This window comes from Pelobates fuscus, chromosome 3, assembly GCF_036172605.1.
Source record: "Pelobates fuscus isolate aPelFus1 chromosome 3, aPelFus1.pri, whole genome shotgun sequence".
NCBI classification, from domain to species: Eukaryota; Metazoa; Chordata; class Amphibia; order Anura; family Pelobatidae; genus Pelobates; species Pelobates fuscus.
Genome location: NC_086319.1, coordinates 212795953 through 212813806, shown reverse-complemented (window position 1 = coordinate 212813806; position 17854 = coordinate 212795953). Strand labels below are relative to the sequence as shown.

The 17854-nt window shown below is 32.8% G+C and overlaps 1 protein-coding gene and 1 pseudogene across 3 annotated transcripts in view; both read left to right on the top strand.

The window, feature by feature from the left end:
• The window catches only part of LOC134602746 (protocadherin gamma-A4-like), a 347761-nt gene that overhangs the window by 26945 nt on the left and 302962 nt on the right, over nucleotides 1–17854 (top strand). For 2 of the 3 annotated variants that reach the window (XM_063448018.1, XM_063448006.1), the window contains exon 1: nucleotides 15341–17825. The exons of the other annotated variant lie outside the window; for it this stretch is intronic. In XM_063448018.1, the coding sequence (XP_063304088.1) occupies nucleotides 15402–17825 (2424 nt within the window). In that variant the 5' untranslated portion in view covers nucleotides 15341–15401. Of the gene's footprint in view, nucleotides 1–15340; nucleotides 17826–17854 lie in introns of those variants that run through there. 3 annotated transcript variants of the gene reach the window in all.
• On the top strand, nucleotides 3933–6333 carry LOC134603691 (protocadherin gamma-B2-like; annotated as a pseudogene).

Sequence of the window (17854 nt, the reverse complement as noted above, 5' to 3'; positions counted from 1 at the left end):
TTTAGAGACTTTTACCAAAATCCTATATAGATGGTAAATGGTTCCGTCTCGTTTAGCAAAAATATCTCAGATTAACCCTTAAAACTGCTGGCATTGTTTCCACCTTGACGGTTCTATGCTACATATATGGTGGACTTGTCCTAGAATTAAGGCCCTCTGGCATATATCATTCAATCTGATCTACTCGATAGGAGGTATACGTCTTGAACAAAGGGCGGAAATTGCCTTATTACACTTACTGGGAAGGGAGCCTAATGAGAAAACAGATATTTTGATTATAAATTGCTTTATGGCAACTAAGACTCTAATTGTGAGATATTGGAAAAAAAATAGAGATACCATCTAAAGATCATCTTAAAGCCCAATTGGTACAACAATTAGAGATGGAAAAAGGTCTGTTTCTCATGAACACTTATTCCAATTATAAACTCTTGGACCGGTATTCAAATCTTATTGAGAATATTAAGGGGTTTTAAAGAGCTCTGGCATAGAGGGATGTGGGAGCCTTTCCGAGGTAACTGGATTTTAGCTTAGGGTCTAATTATATTTGGGTTCTGACCCATGCAATCTTTAATATTGTATATTACCTCTTATAGTACAATGCCTATGAGATTGAGACTACTGACTAATAGAGGAGTAAAAGGCTTATGAGAATTAGATCTTGGAATGTTTTTCTCCCTTTGATATAGGATAGTGACAAGGGCTTTCTTACTATGCGTTATACTGTATAATTGACTGACCGGTTCTCTTTTTCTTTTTTTTTTTGTGATTGAATGTGTATGTAGCTTGTCAAAAGCAGAATTTTATGGCATCAGATTACATGCTTTTTTATGTCCACATGAAATGTAAATCGGCCTACCATTGTCTGGTTGTTGTAAGAGTGGGGAGTTCTATGTTAGAACCACTCTCTGTTGTGTATTTATAATGTTATAAAATTAATAAAGAAGAAATAAAAAAAATAGACTTTATTAAAAAACTAATTATTTAGAGAAAAGCTTCAGAACTCATTGATTGAATCAATAGAGAAAACTACCTCGATAAAAGAGATAGAAAGTGTTTCTTTACAGTGCCCAAAATGTAAAAGCTGCTCAACACTAAAAGTGTAATACCCCTTACCCACAATAAAAAACAAATATACAGAAATAAGGTATACAAATTATACCAAACAAGTGGAGCGCTCTAAACAGTAGAGGGGTTTACTCACCCCTTTGGTACAGTGACAGTCTTGAAAAACTTGAATGTACATATAAAAGGAAACAAAAAAACACAAGAAATAAAAAATATAGTGCAGATGTTCCAAAAATTGATAATTGGTAGTAAGTAATGACTGAAACCACTCACATGGACAGGAGCCTATATGGTATTGGCTCCGTAAAAGGATCCTTTATGCTCTTAGGGCAGCAACACACCCCTTTATCCCAGGTAGTATCCCTCCAGGAGTATACAACGAGAAGAAAAGCAGAAAAACAACTGTGTAGAATTGCACATACTATAATGGTATTATGAGATATAAATAGTTGTGCTCACCTTCTGCAGAGCCCTGAAATCCCAGCTCTGAGGTTGATAAACAATGTGCTACTTTAGAGGGGGAATAGCACTCTCCCCAATGGAGTTCCTGATGGCTAGAAAGGACTTTGGACTAAAGTATAAAATAGTAAATATACATTTATTAACAATGCATTAAAAACAAAATAAATGGGTACTTAGAAAGTAAAAAGATCCAATAAAAGTCCAATAAAAAGTCCAGAATAATCAGCTAAACGCGTTTCACTCTATGAGCTTCCTCAGTAGCTGCATGATAGCCTCAGGAATCCGTCTTTTTAAATGTTTGAAAGTCCTTGTGGATCCTCCTCTTGAAGTCACATGGTGTGGAATTAATCACAAATTGGAAAACAGGTTACACTCTACATTATATGTTACAAGAGAAAACATATGTGGTAGAGAATTTCCATTTGTTGACAAAATTGTCAATCATCAGTGATGTTTAGTTACGTAATGTTCATTGGTAGTAACATTGAACATTACGTAACTAAACATCACTGATGATTGACAATTTTGACTTAATTCAACAAGTTTCATTGTGTCACCTAATATTCTTGCTTTTACTGCCATGGCATTGCAAAATGTTTTGTACTCTTAAGCATACCAAAAATAAAGATTTTCATCTGGCAAGCAAAACATTTAAATAATAATAATAATAATAATAAATAATACAAATTAAGTCAGTTATAGTAATGCTCAGTATAACCTTAGCTCAGTATAAAAAGTCTATATGAATCAGTAGAAATTTGAGAATTGTTTATAGCAATCTTTTTTTACTTTCAAGTTAAACTAATTATGTCTAGAGCACCATATTCAAAGAGCTAAGGTGTCTACTGATATAACAGTAGTACTTCTGGTATTCTTGGATTGATTATCCAGTCATTGTATGTGTTTTAAGAAGAAGTAGAAGTAGAAAAAGGTGGTACATATTATCTCTGTGGCGCCACCTTTTTCTGCTTCCTTATACCTATACACTTATAGGGCCTGTGAGGGAGCCCTCTCCTTTAGGTGAGATGCTTTTATTTAAGTTTTTAAGCGCTGATCCTTCTGTACACTTTTCACTTAATTGTATGTGTTTTGTTGTAGCTCATGCTTTTAAGAGGTTTATGATTTTAGAGGTGGTTGTATTCCTTGCTAGATGCTTCAGCTTATATATTTTGGCTGGAATATATCACAACATATTCATGATTTGTATTTTTGCACATCTTTTATCACCAAATTGGAAAACAGTTGAATAGCTTTGTCGTTATCAATAGTTACCAAAACAGAACATTAGACACAACTTATTTTACGTTTTACCTATAACAAGCATTTGATGTACTTAAACTAGCAATTGTCTGTTATAGATAAACAAGTTTCTATACAGCAGATAATGGATATTTACAATTTGCAGAACAGTAATTAATTTATTTATCATGTTTGACTTTTAATATAACATGGGTTTTTTTTTTCCCAATGGCAGTGCAGTCTTGATTTTCTATTTTTTTTTGTTTATTTTCTTATTCTGAATACTAAGTACAAACTTGCTAATAACCATAGGTTCAATGTTTGTATGTTTGAGATATTATGTTCTGCGGCAAATTTTTACAGATTATCCACCTAACAAACAATCTAGTTAATCAAAGCAAATAATTATTTGAAGTGCCACATCATGAAACAACAATGTCAAACATTTAAAATGTGAAGTGTCTACTAACAAAAAAACCAAGGTGGAGCAGTTGTAAAAACTTACTTTGTATTGTGAAAAAGTTGTGAAACTTACTTTGTATTGTGAAAAATGTTTGTAAACTGAGGCATTATTTTCAATGGATTTTCATTTGTAAACCAAAAATTATGTTAACTGAGGTGTTTGTAAACCGAGGTCCCACTGTATACAATATCCAGCGCAGTCACTCATATTTATATAGTACTACACAAGTATAGTAATACACCTACATGTGCAATTTAAATTGTTTGACAAGACTATCATTCTAGAAACATAGCATTAAAGCTCACATTATAAACCACTATTATTGTGATACATGTTTTATAACAAGTTAGATATTTTAAACAATTTCTAAAGATATTTTCTTGATCATGCAATTCTTCATTTATACCTCTGAGCGCCGCTGTTTGACCAATAAGGAAAAGAATGAAGATAGGAGATCCACTGAAATTTCCATCACTAACACACACTGCAGATCTGCAAGAAGAAACACAGCCATTTTTGGATTCTCTCATATAAAGAACAGGGCAAGATACATCTTGTTATTCTCTTCTAAAATAAAAGAATTCAGGAATTCTCTTCTATCAACTAAATTATATACATTGTAAATCTACACAGAAATAGCTTCTTAAACATTTAAAATGAGGATTAAAAGCCTGGAATCACAGAATTACAGAGGAATCAGATGGCAAGTAATATTTTCCTTCTTATGTTCATGGCTTTATCATTCAGTATCTGGTCAGCTTCATTATTCCATTGATGAAGAAATGAGAAAGGACTCTGTTATAGCTAATATTGCGAAAGACCTTGGATTAGATGTTAAACAGTTTAAGTTTCACAGATTTCGCATTATTTCACGTATTTCAGAGAAATATTTTTCTGTAAATTTAGATAATGGAAATTTGCATGTTAAAGACAGGATAGATAGAGAGACACTGTGTGGGGCAGCAGCTCCTTGCTTTCTAACCTTTGATGCAGTGGTGGAAAATCCACTAAATGTTTCTAGAGTCAGCATTGAAATTCAGGATATTAATGATAACTCTCCCACATTTTTTAATGATATTATTACACTAAAAATAATTGAACTCAGTTTACCAGGAACAAGACTTGTTTTACAAAATGCAGAAGATCCAGACATTGGCATTAATTCTATACAGACTTACAAGCTCAGTGATAATCAGCATTTTACACTGAGTGAAAAGACCAGCACTGATGGCAGTAAATTTCCAGAACTTGTCTTAGATAAACCTTTAGATCGGGAGGCACAAAACATTTATGAATTAATTCTAACAGCAGTGGATGGAGGGAATCCAATACGATCAGGCACCTCTTTAATAAAAATCATGATTACTGATGCAAATGATAATTTTCCTATATTTACACAAGAGGTATATAAAGTAACAATAAAAGAAAACATTCCAATAAATTCCAGTGTTTTCCAAGTAAGTGCAACTGATAAAGATGAAGGCTCTAATGCAGAGATCACATATTCCTTTACTAAAAGCTCAGGAAACGTACATAATATAGATACATTTAATATCAACTCTACAACTGGAGAAATTAAAACTAGTAAGAACTTGAATTTTGAGGTGATGAGATATTATGAAATGTCTGTTCAAGCAAAGGATGGGGGAGACCTAGTTGCCCATTGCAAAGTATTGATTGAAATTTTAGATGAAAATGACAATCCACCTGAGATAACAATTGCATCATTATCTACACCTATTCCTGAGGATTCTGTTCCTGGCACAATGATAGCGCTGCTTGAAGTTCATGATCAAGATGCAGGAGAAAATGGATTAGTTGACTGTCAAATTATGGAAAATGTTCCCTTTAAACTAATGTTATCATCAGATAATTATTATAGAATTGTGACAACAAGTCAAATCGACAGAGAGAAAGTATCACATTATAACATCACAATTACTGCTTCAGACAGAGGATCAACTCCACTCTCCACTAAGAAAGCCATCAGATTGGATATATCGGATGTTAATGACAACCCTCCTTTATTTACCCAATCTACTTATTTGGCCTATGTTCCAGAAAATAACTTGCCAGGAGCTTCAATATATAGTATACATGCATCAGATCTTGATTCTGGTGATAATGCCAAAGTTATTTATTCAATGTCCAGCTCTAAAAGAGATGATTTTGCAGTATCCTCCTTTTTCTCTCTAAATATAGAGAGTGGGGTTCTCTATTCTCAGCGATCATTTGATTATGAGCAGCACAAAGAATTTGTTATTAAAATTACTGCTAAAGACAAAGGATCCCCATCTCTGAGTAGCAATTCTACATTAATCATCCATATCCTGGATCAAAATGACAATGCACCTAAAATTCTGTACCCATCAACAGAAAGTGGTGGCTCATCATCATTTGAGATGGTGCCTTTAACGACTGAAGAAGAAGTTTTGATTACTAAGGTGATTGCAGTGGATGCTGACTCTGGGCATAATGCTTGGCTATCTTATCATTTCATACAAATATCAGAACCATTTCCTTTTAAAATTAGTCAGCGCACAGGAGAAATAAGGACTATAAGGCCCTTTAGCGAGAAGGATGTTTGGAAACATAAGGTTGTGGTTATGGTTAAAGATAATGGAAGCCCTGCTCTCTCGACAAGTGTTACAGTAAGCTTTATTGCTGCGGATAATTTTCAACAAATGCTCCCCAAACTCAATAATCCATTTAACAATGATGAACCAAAATCTAATTTGAAAATGTATTTAGTGATAGCCTTGGTACTTATTTCCTTATTTTTTGTTTTAACTATTATGCTAGCATTTATACCAAAATGCAAAGAAATTAAGCCTCACCCATCCTTTGATTCCATGAGTACAAATATGTATTCTCAAGTTGATCCCAGGATATTTTCTCATCAGTATAATGGAACTCTACCTCTCCCCTACTCATACAACGTGTGTGTGGCTTTGGATTCCAATGAAAGTGAATTTACATTCCTAAAGACAAAACAAAATGTCCCCATAGACAACCTTATAGACACTGACAATTCTGCACTGGGAAATGAAACAAAAGAAACATCAGATGAACTCATACAGGTGAGGAATTCTAAAACATAGAATTGCGTTATGTTACTTGTAAACAAATTTACTATAATACTGAAATATGTTGGAGTAATCACATTCTTACATGGTAAAGAGAAGTGATAATTTTACACATTCTTAAAACATATCTTTGTATAGTTTTACAAATATTTTTACAACAGTTCACTTGTAGAAACTATATGCATAAATATTGGATGCAACAATATTAGATAAGAAATGAGAGCCTTCAACAGCTCCTCAATGTTTTTATAGTTTGTGAATCAAGTTGTCCAAATTAACTAAGAATTAAGGCCTCAATTATATAATTTTTGGATAAGCTTTTCTAATGATTTAATTTTTTTATAAATGTTTAAGGAGATGTAATATTATGAAGAATATGTTATTTTTTTTATATACCGGTACATATTTTTATATACAATATATTTTAAGACATCTGAAAAAAGAAGTTAAACGTTTAAAAATCTGAAAATATTAAATCATTCGGAAAGCTTAACCAAAAGTATTAAAACATAAGAACAATATTGTGAACATAGCTTTGAACCATAAAGAGGAGTACTGATATAATGTTCTTTTTTTTTAATGAATGCTCTTGCACGGGACATTGAAATTCCTATTTTAGGATTTTCAGATGACAAGTAATTATGTAAGATGATACAGAAGAGAATTGTGTTTTTAAACCATATCAGTGGGGTATTTGCAAATTGAACAATGCAAATTTAAAAATGTAGAGAATAAAAATTAATGTGCAGGTTATATTTTAAAGGAAACCAAAAGGTAGAAAATGATGTAAGATAATACTGGGTGTTTATTGATTCTTTTCAAGGAGGCATGTACAAACAGAACAATGCAAAGTTAAAGGGACACTATAGTCACCAAAGCAACATTAGCTTAATGAAGCAGTTTTGGTGTATAGATCATACCCCATGCTGTCTTATTGCTCAATTATCTGCCATTTAGGAGTTAAATCACTTTGTTTATGCAGCATTAGCCACACCACCCTGCACGTGACTTGCACAGTCTTCCTAAACACTTTGTGTAAAGAGTCAACTCATGTTTACACTGCCTTTATTGCAAATTCTGTTTTATTAAGAATTTCATCACTCCTGCACTGTTAAAAGCTTGCTAGACCATGCAGGAGCCTACTGTATGTAATTAAACTATAATTTAGAAAGCAGGAGATAAACACTTTTAAAGTCAGTTACTGTCTGATTGAAAGTTTAACCATTTTTTCCATGCAGGCTGTGTGAGTCACATCCAGGGAGCGGTATGACCAGGGCTGCATAAACAGAAATAAATGCAATGTAACTACTAAATGGTAGAGAATTGAGCCATGAGACTTCAGAGGCATGATATACCCCAAAAGTGTTTCATAAAGCTTAAGTTATTTTGGTGACTATAGTGGCCCTTTGAGAATTTTGACAACAAACAAAAATGTGCATGGTATACTTCAAGGGGACCCAAAATATAGAGCCACATATGTTTTAGTTTTAAAACGTCATTAAAGTTTTGTCACCATAAAGGCTGGCAAAGCATCATGGGTGGTGTATGTCTTTGACCTTTTGGACACCCTTTATACTGAAAATCAAGTTATGTTATAAAAACACCAAAAGAAATGTATATGGTAATAGTTATAGCAAACCAGATTGTAAAAGAGTACAGTGTTAATCAGTAGCAGCAATGAACAGTGTTCTCTATTTAAAAAAAAGGGTATTGACTCTTGAGAATACGTGGCGAATTCAATAAAGTAATTTTACACTGTTATACCTAATAGCAGACTTTAAAAATGCAATTCAGTTTTGAGTTCACATATTCAGAAGGACATTTGACCTGGAATTTGAATAAAAACATTTTGTTGAGATTAAATTACTTACATTGTTTATAACACTATACAAATATAGCAGTCATATGGCCAGTCATATGGCCATGATTCCATAAATTATAAAGTACTTTAGAGTGTGTAATCAATGATTTATCTTAAATAAAATGTTTCATTATTAGGGTTGCCACCTTTTTAGGAATTTTCTGACCATGCTAATTTGCATAATTAATTGTATTATGCTTTAATAAACTACCTACTATGTGTGTACTATGACTGACTATGCATGCAGCAATGTGTTTATGTATCAGTGTGCATATACTGCCTGAATGAGTGTGTGTAGAGTAGTGTATGTATAACAGTATATGTTTGTCAGTGTGTGTATACTTCATATAAGTGTGTACATAGCAGTGTGTACATACTAATACTGTGTATGAGTGTGTGTGTCTTCTGTTTGTATACTGTAATTGTGTGTGTGTCTACTGTGTTTGTGTGTTCAAGTAGAGATTGTAGCCATATTAGTCCAGTGATGTAGATGTAGAAAACAGATACAATTTGTATCTTGTAATACCTTTTTATTGGACTAACAGAATTTATTAATGCCACGCTTTCGGGAGAACCTATCTTTCTCAAGTCTAAAGCATTTCTGAGCAAGACAACACATAGAATTAAGTTAAGTTGTGATACAGCTAAAGCCTCATGTCTATTCTCTATCAAAACATGTCTGTATGTGTTATTTGTGTATATAGCAATATGTGTACCTGCCATGTGTAACAGAGGTGGATGTTTTGTCTTTATTTCTCTCACCTCTCCCCCAGAGATCCTTGCCAATTAATCTAAAAGCTATCAGGTGTAACCCTTTTACACAGTAGTATGCAATAATTATTGAGCTTACACTCTAAGGGAGATAATGAGTTTTTAATAAATGTACAATAAGACAATTTTCAGTATAGCTATTCAGTTTAGTAGAATGCTCAGTTGTATGCTTCTTAAATATGGGACTATCTACAAATTACAGTTTTTGAGAATATTATGTAAAAAAAAACTTTCAAGATGTAGACAATTACAAAAGCCTGTGGTTAAGAACATTATTGTTCTTAAACAATTATTTATTTCTTGAAATTTGATTGGAAGAATAAAATTGATTTTATAGCAGTATTACTCTTAATTACTAATTTTAAGAAAATGTATAAACTATAACTTGATTATTGGCAGACTTCAGGCCATATTTTGATTAAGTCTTTATCATTCTTGAAACATATAATTAAAACTAACTTTATTAACCAATATCATTGTAAAAGATTAAATACTTGATCAAACAAATAAATGATATATTCTACATAATACATTTTTTTAAAAAATAGATATATATGTTTTATATATTTATTATGTTTTACTATATATTTATTATGTTTTACTGAATAAACAGGTTAGATATTTTAAGTAATTTCGAAAAATATTTTCTTGGTCATGCAATTCCACATTTATACCTCTGAGCGCCGCTGTTTAACCAATAAGGAGAAGAATACAGAGCTGGAGATCCACTGATATTTCCATCACTAACACACACTTCAGATCTGCAAGAAGAAGCACAGCCATTTTTTGATTCTATTATATACAGAGCAGAGAGAGATATATCTAGTTATTCTTTTCTAATGAAAAAGGAATCAGCACTATACATTCTTCTATCAACTAAGTTATATGCATTGTAAATCTAAATATTATTTAATTGGATTTTAAACATTAAGAATCAGTAATAAAACCCTGGATTCACAGCATTACAAAGGAATCAAATGGCAAGTAATATTTTCCTTCTTATTTTCATGGCTTTGTCATTCAGTATCTGGTCAGCTTCATTATTCCATTAATGAAGAGATGAGAAAAAACTCTGTTATAGGGAATATTGCAAAAGACCTTGATTTAGATATTAAATAATATAAATTTCGTAGATTTCACATTATTTCACGTATTTCAGAGAAAATCCGTGACATTTGAAATGTCTGTAGATTTCACAATATTTCACGTATTTCAGATAAATATTTTTCTGTAAATTTAGATAATGGAAATTTGCATTTAAAGACAGAATAGATAGATATAGACTGTGTAGGCAGCAGCTACTTGCTTTCTAACCTTTGATGCAGTGGTGGAAAATCCCTAAAATGTTTCTAGAGTCGCCATTGAAATTCAGGATATTAATAATAACTCTCCAAACTTTTTAGAATATTTTTACATTAAAATAATTGAATTCAGTTTACCATGAACACAATTTATTTTACAAACTACAGAAGATTCAGACATTGGCATTAATTCTATACAGACTTACAAGCTCAGTGATAATCAGCATTTTACACTAAATGAAAAAAACAGCACTGATGGCAGTAAATTTTCATAACTTGTTATAGAGAAACCTTTAGATCAGGAGACACAACACATTCATGAACTACTTCTAACAGCACTGGATGGAGAAAATCCCATTAGATCAGGCACTTACCGATGGAAATGATAATGTTCCTATATTTACCCATGAGGTATACAAAATAACCAACAGAGAAAACATTCCAATAAATTATATTGTTTCCTTTGTAAGTGCAACTGATGAAGGTGAAGGATCTAATGCGGAGATCATATATTAATTTACAAAAAGCACAGGCAATGTGCATCTTACAGATACATTTATTATCAATCCTACAACTGGGGAAAGTAAAACTAATATGAACTTGGATTTTTTTTTTTTAAATTTGACAATTGTTATTGTTTTCATTGGAATTGTCAACACAAAGGGATGAGGAGGGGGAGGGGGTACAGAAGGAAAGAGGAGGGAGGGTAGGAAGCATTTGTCTTCCTTTCATGGAGACCGCCATGGAGTACATGCATGGCTTTTCCGTTACTTCTCTTTGCTGTGTAGGCTTTGTCTAGACCTCTATTCCACTCTACTATACATGAACTTGGATTTTGAGGTGTCAATACATTATGAAATGTCTGTGCAAGCAAGGATGGTGGAGACCTAGTTACCCAATACAAAGTATTGATTGAAATTTTAAATGAACATGACAATGCACCTGAGATAACAATTGCATCATTATCTACACCTATTCCTGAGGATTCTGTTCCTGGCACAATGATAGCGCTGCTTGAAGTTCATGATCAAGATGCAGGAGAAAAGGGATTAGCTGACTGTCAAATAATGGAAAATGTTTCCTTTAAACTAATGTTATCTTCAGATAAGTATTATAAAATTGTGACAACACGTGCTTTGGACAGAGAGAAAGTATCACATTACAACATCCCAATTACTGCTTCAGACAGAGGATCAACTCCCATTTCCACTAAGAAAACCATCAGATTGGATATATCAGATGTTAATGGCAATCCACCTTTATTTACTCAATCTATTTATTTAGCCTATATGCTAGAAGAAAATTGCCAGGCTCTTCAATATATTGTATACATGCATTAGATCTTGATTCTGGCGATAATGCCAAAGTTATTTATTTATTTAATGTCCAGTTCTAACAGAGATTATGTTTTAGTATCCTCTTACTTTCCTATAAATGTAGAGATTGGGGTTCTCTACGCTCAGTGATAATTTGATTATGAGCAACACAAAGAATTTGTTATTTGAATTACTGCTAAAGATCCCCATCTCTGAGTAGCAATTCAACATGAATCATCCATATCATGGATCTGTTAGGGACCAGGAACCAGAGACATAGACAGAATGTAAATGCAAAACACCTTTATTATAAATAGCAAATAATAAAATAACCAAAAGCAAAGTCCAGGAGGCAAGCAGGGATGAGGCACCAAAGCGGGTTGTCAGACGAGCCAGGATTAGGAGAAACGGAGAGCAGCGGAGTCAGGAACAAGGCCAGAAGTACGGAACTAGGAACCAGGAACACACAGAGAACAAGGAAAACAGAGGAAACAAGGAGTCTCCTGGGAAACAGGAAACATTGCAAGGGCAAGGAGATACTGGAACTTGCTGCTTAAATAGGCTGCACTGATTAGCAACAGGGCTGGCAACAATCAACCAGGTGAATAACCATGGAAACGGTAATGAAAGAGCTGATCCTTAACAAGCAGCTGAATAGCTCAGTCACAGAGTGAGGAAGGGTTTCTGTTTAAAACAGCAGAGAAACTCTGACAGGATCAGAATGACAATGCACCTATAATTCTGTACCCATCAACAGAAAGTGGTGGCTCATCATCATTTAAGATGGAGCCTTTAACCACTGAAGAAGAAGTTTTAATTACTAAGGTGATTACAGTGGAAGCTGACTCTGGGCACAATTCTTGGCTCTCTTATATTTTCATACAAATATCAAAACCAACTCCTTTTACCATTAGTCAGCGCACAGCAAAAATAAGGACTATAAGACCCTTTAATGAGAAGGGTGTTTGGAAACATAAGGTTGTGGTTATAGTTAAAAATAATGAAAGTCCTGCTCTCTTGACAAGTGTTACAGTAAGCTTTATTGCTGTGGATAATTTTCAACAAATGCTCCCCAAACTCAATAATCCGTTTAACAATGATGAACCCAAATCTAATTTGCACAGGCTTGGTACTTATTTCCTTATTTTTGTTTTGACTATTATGCTAGCATTTATACCAAAATGCAAAGAAATTAAGCCTCACCCAGCCTTTGATTCCATAAGTACAAATATGTATTCTCAAGTTGATATTTTCTCATCAGTATAATGGAACTCTACCTCTCCCCTACTCATACAATGTGTGTGTGGCTTTGGATTCCAATGAAAGTGAATTTACATTCCTAAAGACAAATAAATCAAAATGTCCCCATAGACAACCGTATAGACACTGACAATTCAGCACTGTGAAATGAAACAAAAGAAACATTCGGTGAACTCATAAAGGTGAGGAATTTTAAAACATAGAATTGCGTTATGTTACTTGTAAACAAATTTACTATAATACTGAAATATATTGGAGTAATCACATTCTTACATAGTAAAGAGAAGTGATTATTTTACAAATTCTTAAAACATACCATTCTATAGTTTTTTAAAACTTTTTTTACAACAGTTCATTTGTAAACACTACATACATACATAATATTTACCACCCTATTAGATAAGAAACTACAGACCTTTCTCCTTAATAATGTGTGCAGCTCCTCAGCGTTTCAGTTTGTTAATCAAGTTGTCCAAATAATCTAAAATTAAGGCCTCAATTCTTATATTTTTGGATAAGCTTTCAAATAATTTAATATATTATGATGAACATTATAGATGATGTAATATTCTGAAAACATTTTAATATTTAAATATTTTTGATTTATACATATTTATACATATTTTTTATAAACAATATATTTTAAGATATTTAATATTAAGATTTTTAAAAAATGTATCCAAAAATATTAAGTACCGATATCATTTTCTTTTTTATGAATTATATTACAGGAGACCTATTTTAGGATTTTCAGATGATAAAAAAAAAGATCCAAGATAATACAAGTTTTTTGTTGATCCATTTCAAGGGTGTGAGTGCATATTGAACAATGCAAAGTTAAGAATTTCAAGAACAACCATAAATGTGCAGGTTATATTTTAAGGGGAACCAAAACATAAAAGACGATGTAAGATAATACTGAAGAGAAGGGTGTTTGTTGATACTTGTCAAGAGGGTGTTTACAAACAGGATGATGCAAAGATAAGAATTTCAACAACAAACATAATTGTGCATATTATACTTCAAAGGGACCCCAGAGGTAGATCCCCATATGTTTTAGTTTTAAAACTTCATTGATACTTTGTCACTATAAAGCCTGACAAAGCATTATGGGAGGTGTAGGTCTATAACATTTAGCAACCTACCTTTTGGACACCTGAAAATCAAGTTACAATATATAAAACACCAAAATAAATGGATATGATAATAGCTATAGCTAACCAGCTTATTAAAAAAGTAAACTGTCAATCAGTAGCAGCAAAGAACAGTATTCTCAAATATAAAAATGGATATTGGCTCTTGAGAATATGTTACTAACTGTAGAAATGTATTTTACATTTTTATACTTAAGTAAAATCAACTTTAAAAATGCAATTCAGGTTTGAGCTCAGGTATTCAGAAGGACATTTAACCTAAAAAGGGAATAAAAACTTATCAATAAAGGCTTGTTAAGATTAAATTAATTACACTATTTATAACACTATGCAAATATAGCAGATGTATGGCCATAATTCTATGAGTTATAAAGTAATTTAAAGTGTGTACCCAATGATTGTGTCTAAAAAGTGCATCATTATTGGCATTGTCACCTTTTTGGGGAAACATACTGGCCATTCTAATTTGCATAATGAATTATAAGTGTAAAATCACAGGACATAATGTCACCTGATATCACATAACATCTCAGGGCATTACATAGGAGGAAAAAAAATTTGGAAAGGAAAAAGTCATAAATCTTTAATAAACAACTTACAATGTGTACACTATGAATGACTGTACATGAGAATGTTATTGAACTTACAATCTAAGGGAGATAATAAGTTTAGAATACATGCACAATAAGACAATTTTCTGTATAACTATCCACTTTAATAGAATGCTCAGTAGTGTGCTTTCTAAATATGGGACTATCTACAAATTACAGTTTTGGGGAATAGTATGTTAAAAAAACTACTTTTATGACATAGATAACTACAAAAGCGTATGGCTGAGAACATTATTATTCATAAACAAGCATTTTGAATGGAAGAATTAAATACATTTTATATCAATGTTAAAATGTACTATGTATAAATTGATTACTGGCAGACTTCAGGCCATATTTTCAATTAACTCTTTATCATGCTTGAACATAACATGTAAACTCACTGTATTAACCTATATCATTGCAAAACATGAAGTAATTGATTAAACAAATAATAAATTCTTCATATTACATTTATTTAAAAGACAAAATGTTTTATTGATGAAACAGATTAGATATTTTGAATAATTTCTGAGGACATTTTCTTGATCATGCAATTCTCTATTTGTACCTCTGAGCGCCGCTGTTTGACCAATAAGGAGAAGAATGCAGAGCTGGAGATCCACTGATATTTCCATCACTAACACACACTGCAGATCTGCAAGAAGAAACACAGCCATTTTTGGATTCTCTCATATAAAAAGCAGGGCAAGATACATCTTGTTATTTTCTACTAAAGAAAAAGGAATCAGTACTATATATTCTTCTACCAACTATATTATATGCATTGTAAATCTACACAGAAATTGCCTGGATTTTAAACATTAAGAATGAGGATGGAAACATTAGATTCACAGAATTACAGAGGAATCAGATGGCAAGTAATATTTTCCTTCTTATTTTCATGGCTTTGTCATTCAGTTTCTGGTCAGCTTCATTATTCAATTGATGAAGAAATTAGAAAAAACTCTGTTATAGGAAATATTGCAAAAGACCTTAATTTAGATATTAAACAGTTTAGGTTTCGTAGATTTCGCATCATTTCACGAATTTCAGAGAAATATTTTTCTGTAAATTTAGATAATGGAAATTTGTATGTTAAAGACAGGATAGATAGAGAAACACTGTGTGGGTCAGCAGCTCCCTGCTTATTAACCTTTGATGCAGTGGTGGAAAATCCCTTAAATGTTTCTAGAGTCAGCATTGAAATTCAGGATATTAATGACAACTCTCCCAGATTTTATAATGATATTATTACACTAAAAATAATTGAATTCAGTTTACCAGGAACACGATTTATTTTACAAAATGCAGAAGATCCAGACATTGGTATTAATTCTATACAGACATACAAACTCAGTGATAATCAGCATTTTACACTGAGTGAAAAGACCAGCACTGATGGCAGTAAATTTCCAGAACTTGTTTTAGAGAAACCTTTAGACCGAGAGACACAAAACATTTATGAATTAATTCTAACAGCAGTGGATGGGGGGAATCCCATTAGATCAGGCACTTCTTTAATAAAGATCATTATTACTGATGGGAACGATAATTTCCCTATATTTACCCAAGAGGTATATAAAGTGAGTATAAGAGAAAACATTCCAATAAATTCTAGTCTTTTCCATGTAAGTGCAACTGATGAAGATGAGGGATCTAATGCAGAGATCACATATTCCTTTACTAAAGGCACAGACAATATGCATAATACAAATACATTTATTATCAACTCTACAACTGGAGAAATAAAAACTAGTAAGAACCTGGATTTTGAGGTGATGAGAAATTATGAAATGTCTATACAAGCAAAGGATGGGGGAGACCTAGTTGCCCATTGCAAAGTATTGGTTGAAATTTTAGATGAAAATGACAATCCACCTGAGATAACAATTGCATCATTATCTACTCCTATTCCTGAGGATTCTGCTCCTGGCACAATGATAGCGCTGCTTGAAGTTCATGATCAAGATGCAGGAGAAAATGGATTAGTTGACTGTCAAATAATGGAAAAAGTTCCCTTGAAACTAATGTTATCTTCAGATAATTATTATAGAATTGTGACAACAAATGCTATGGACAGAGAAAAAGTATCACGTTATAACATCACAATTACTGCTTCAGACAGAGGATCAGCTCCCCTTTCCACTAAGAAAACCATCAGATTGGATATATCGGATGTTAATGACAATCCTCCTTTATTTACCCAATCTACTTATTTCGCCTATGTTCCAGAAAATAACCTGCCAGGAGCTTCAATATATTGTATTCATGCATCAGATCTTGATTCTGGTGATAATGCCAAAGTTATTTATTCAATGTCTAGTTCTAACAGAGATGCTTTTCCAGTATCCTCCTTTTTCTCTCTAAATATAGAGAGTGGGGTTCTCTATGCTCAGCGATCATTTGATTATGAGCAGCACAAAGAATTTGTTATTCAAATTACTGCTAAAGACAAAGGATCCCCATCTCTGAGTAGCAATTCAACAATAATCATCCATATCATGGATCAGAATGACAATGCACCTAAAATATTGTATCCATCAACAGAAAGTGGTGTCTCATCATCATTTGAGATGGTGCCTTTAACCACTGAAGAAGACGTTTTGATTACTAAGGTGATTGCAGTAGATGCTGACTCTGGGCATAATGCTTGGCTCTCTTACCATTTCATACAAATATCAGAACCAATTCCTTTTACCATTAGTCAGCGCACAGGAGAAATAAGGACTATAAGACCTTTTAGTGAAAAGGATATTTGGAAACATAAGGTTGTGGTTATGGTTAAAGATAATGGAAGCCCTTCTCTCTCGACGACTGTTACAGTAAGCTTTATTGCTGCGGATAATTTTCAACAAATGTTCCCCAAACTCAATAATCCATTTAACAGTGATGAACCCAAATCTAATTTGCAAATGTATTTAGTGATAGCCTTGGTACTCATTTCTCTATTTTTTGTTTTAACTATTATGCTGGCATTTATACCAAAATGCAAAGAAATGAAGCCTCACCCAGCCTTTGATTCCATAAGTACAAATATGTATTCTCAAGTTGATCCCCGGATATTTTCTCATCAGTATAATGGAACTCTACCTCTCCCCTACTCATACAATGTGTGTGTGGCTTTGGATTCCAATGAAAGTGAATTTACATTCCTGAAGACAAATCAAAATGTCCCCATAGACAACCTTATAGACACTGATGATTCAGCACTGGGAAATGAAACAAAAGAAACATCCAGTGAACTCATACAGGTGAGGATTTCTAAACCATAGAATTGTGT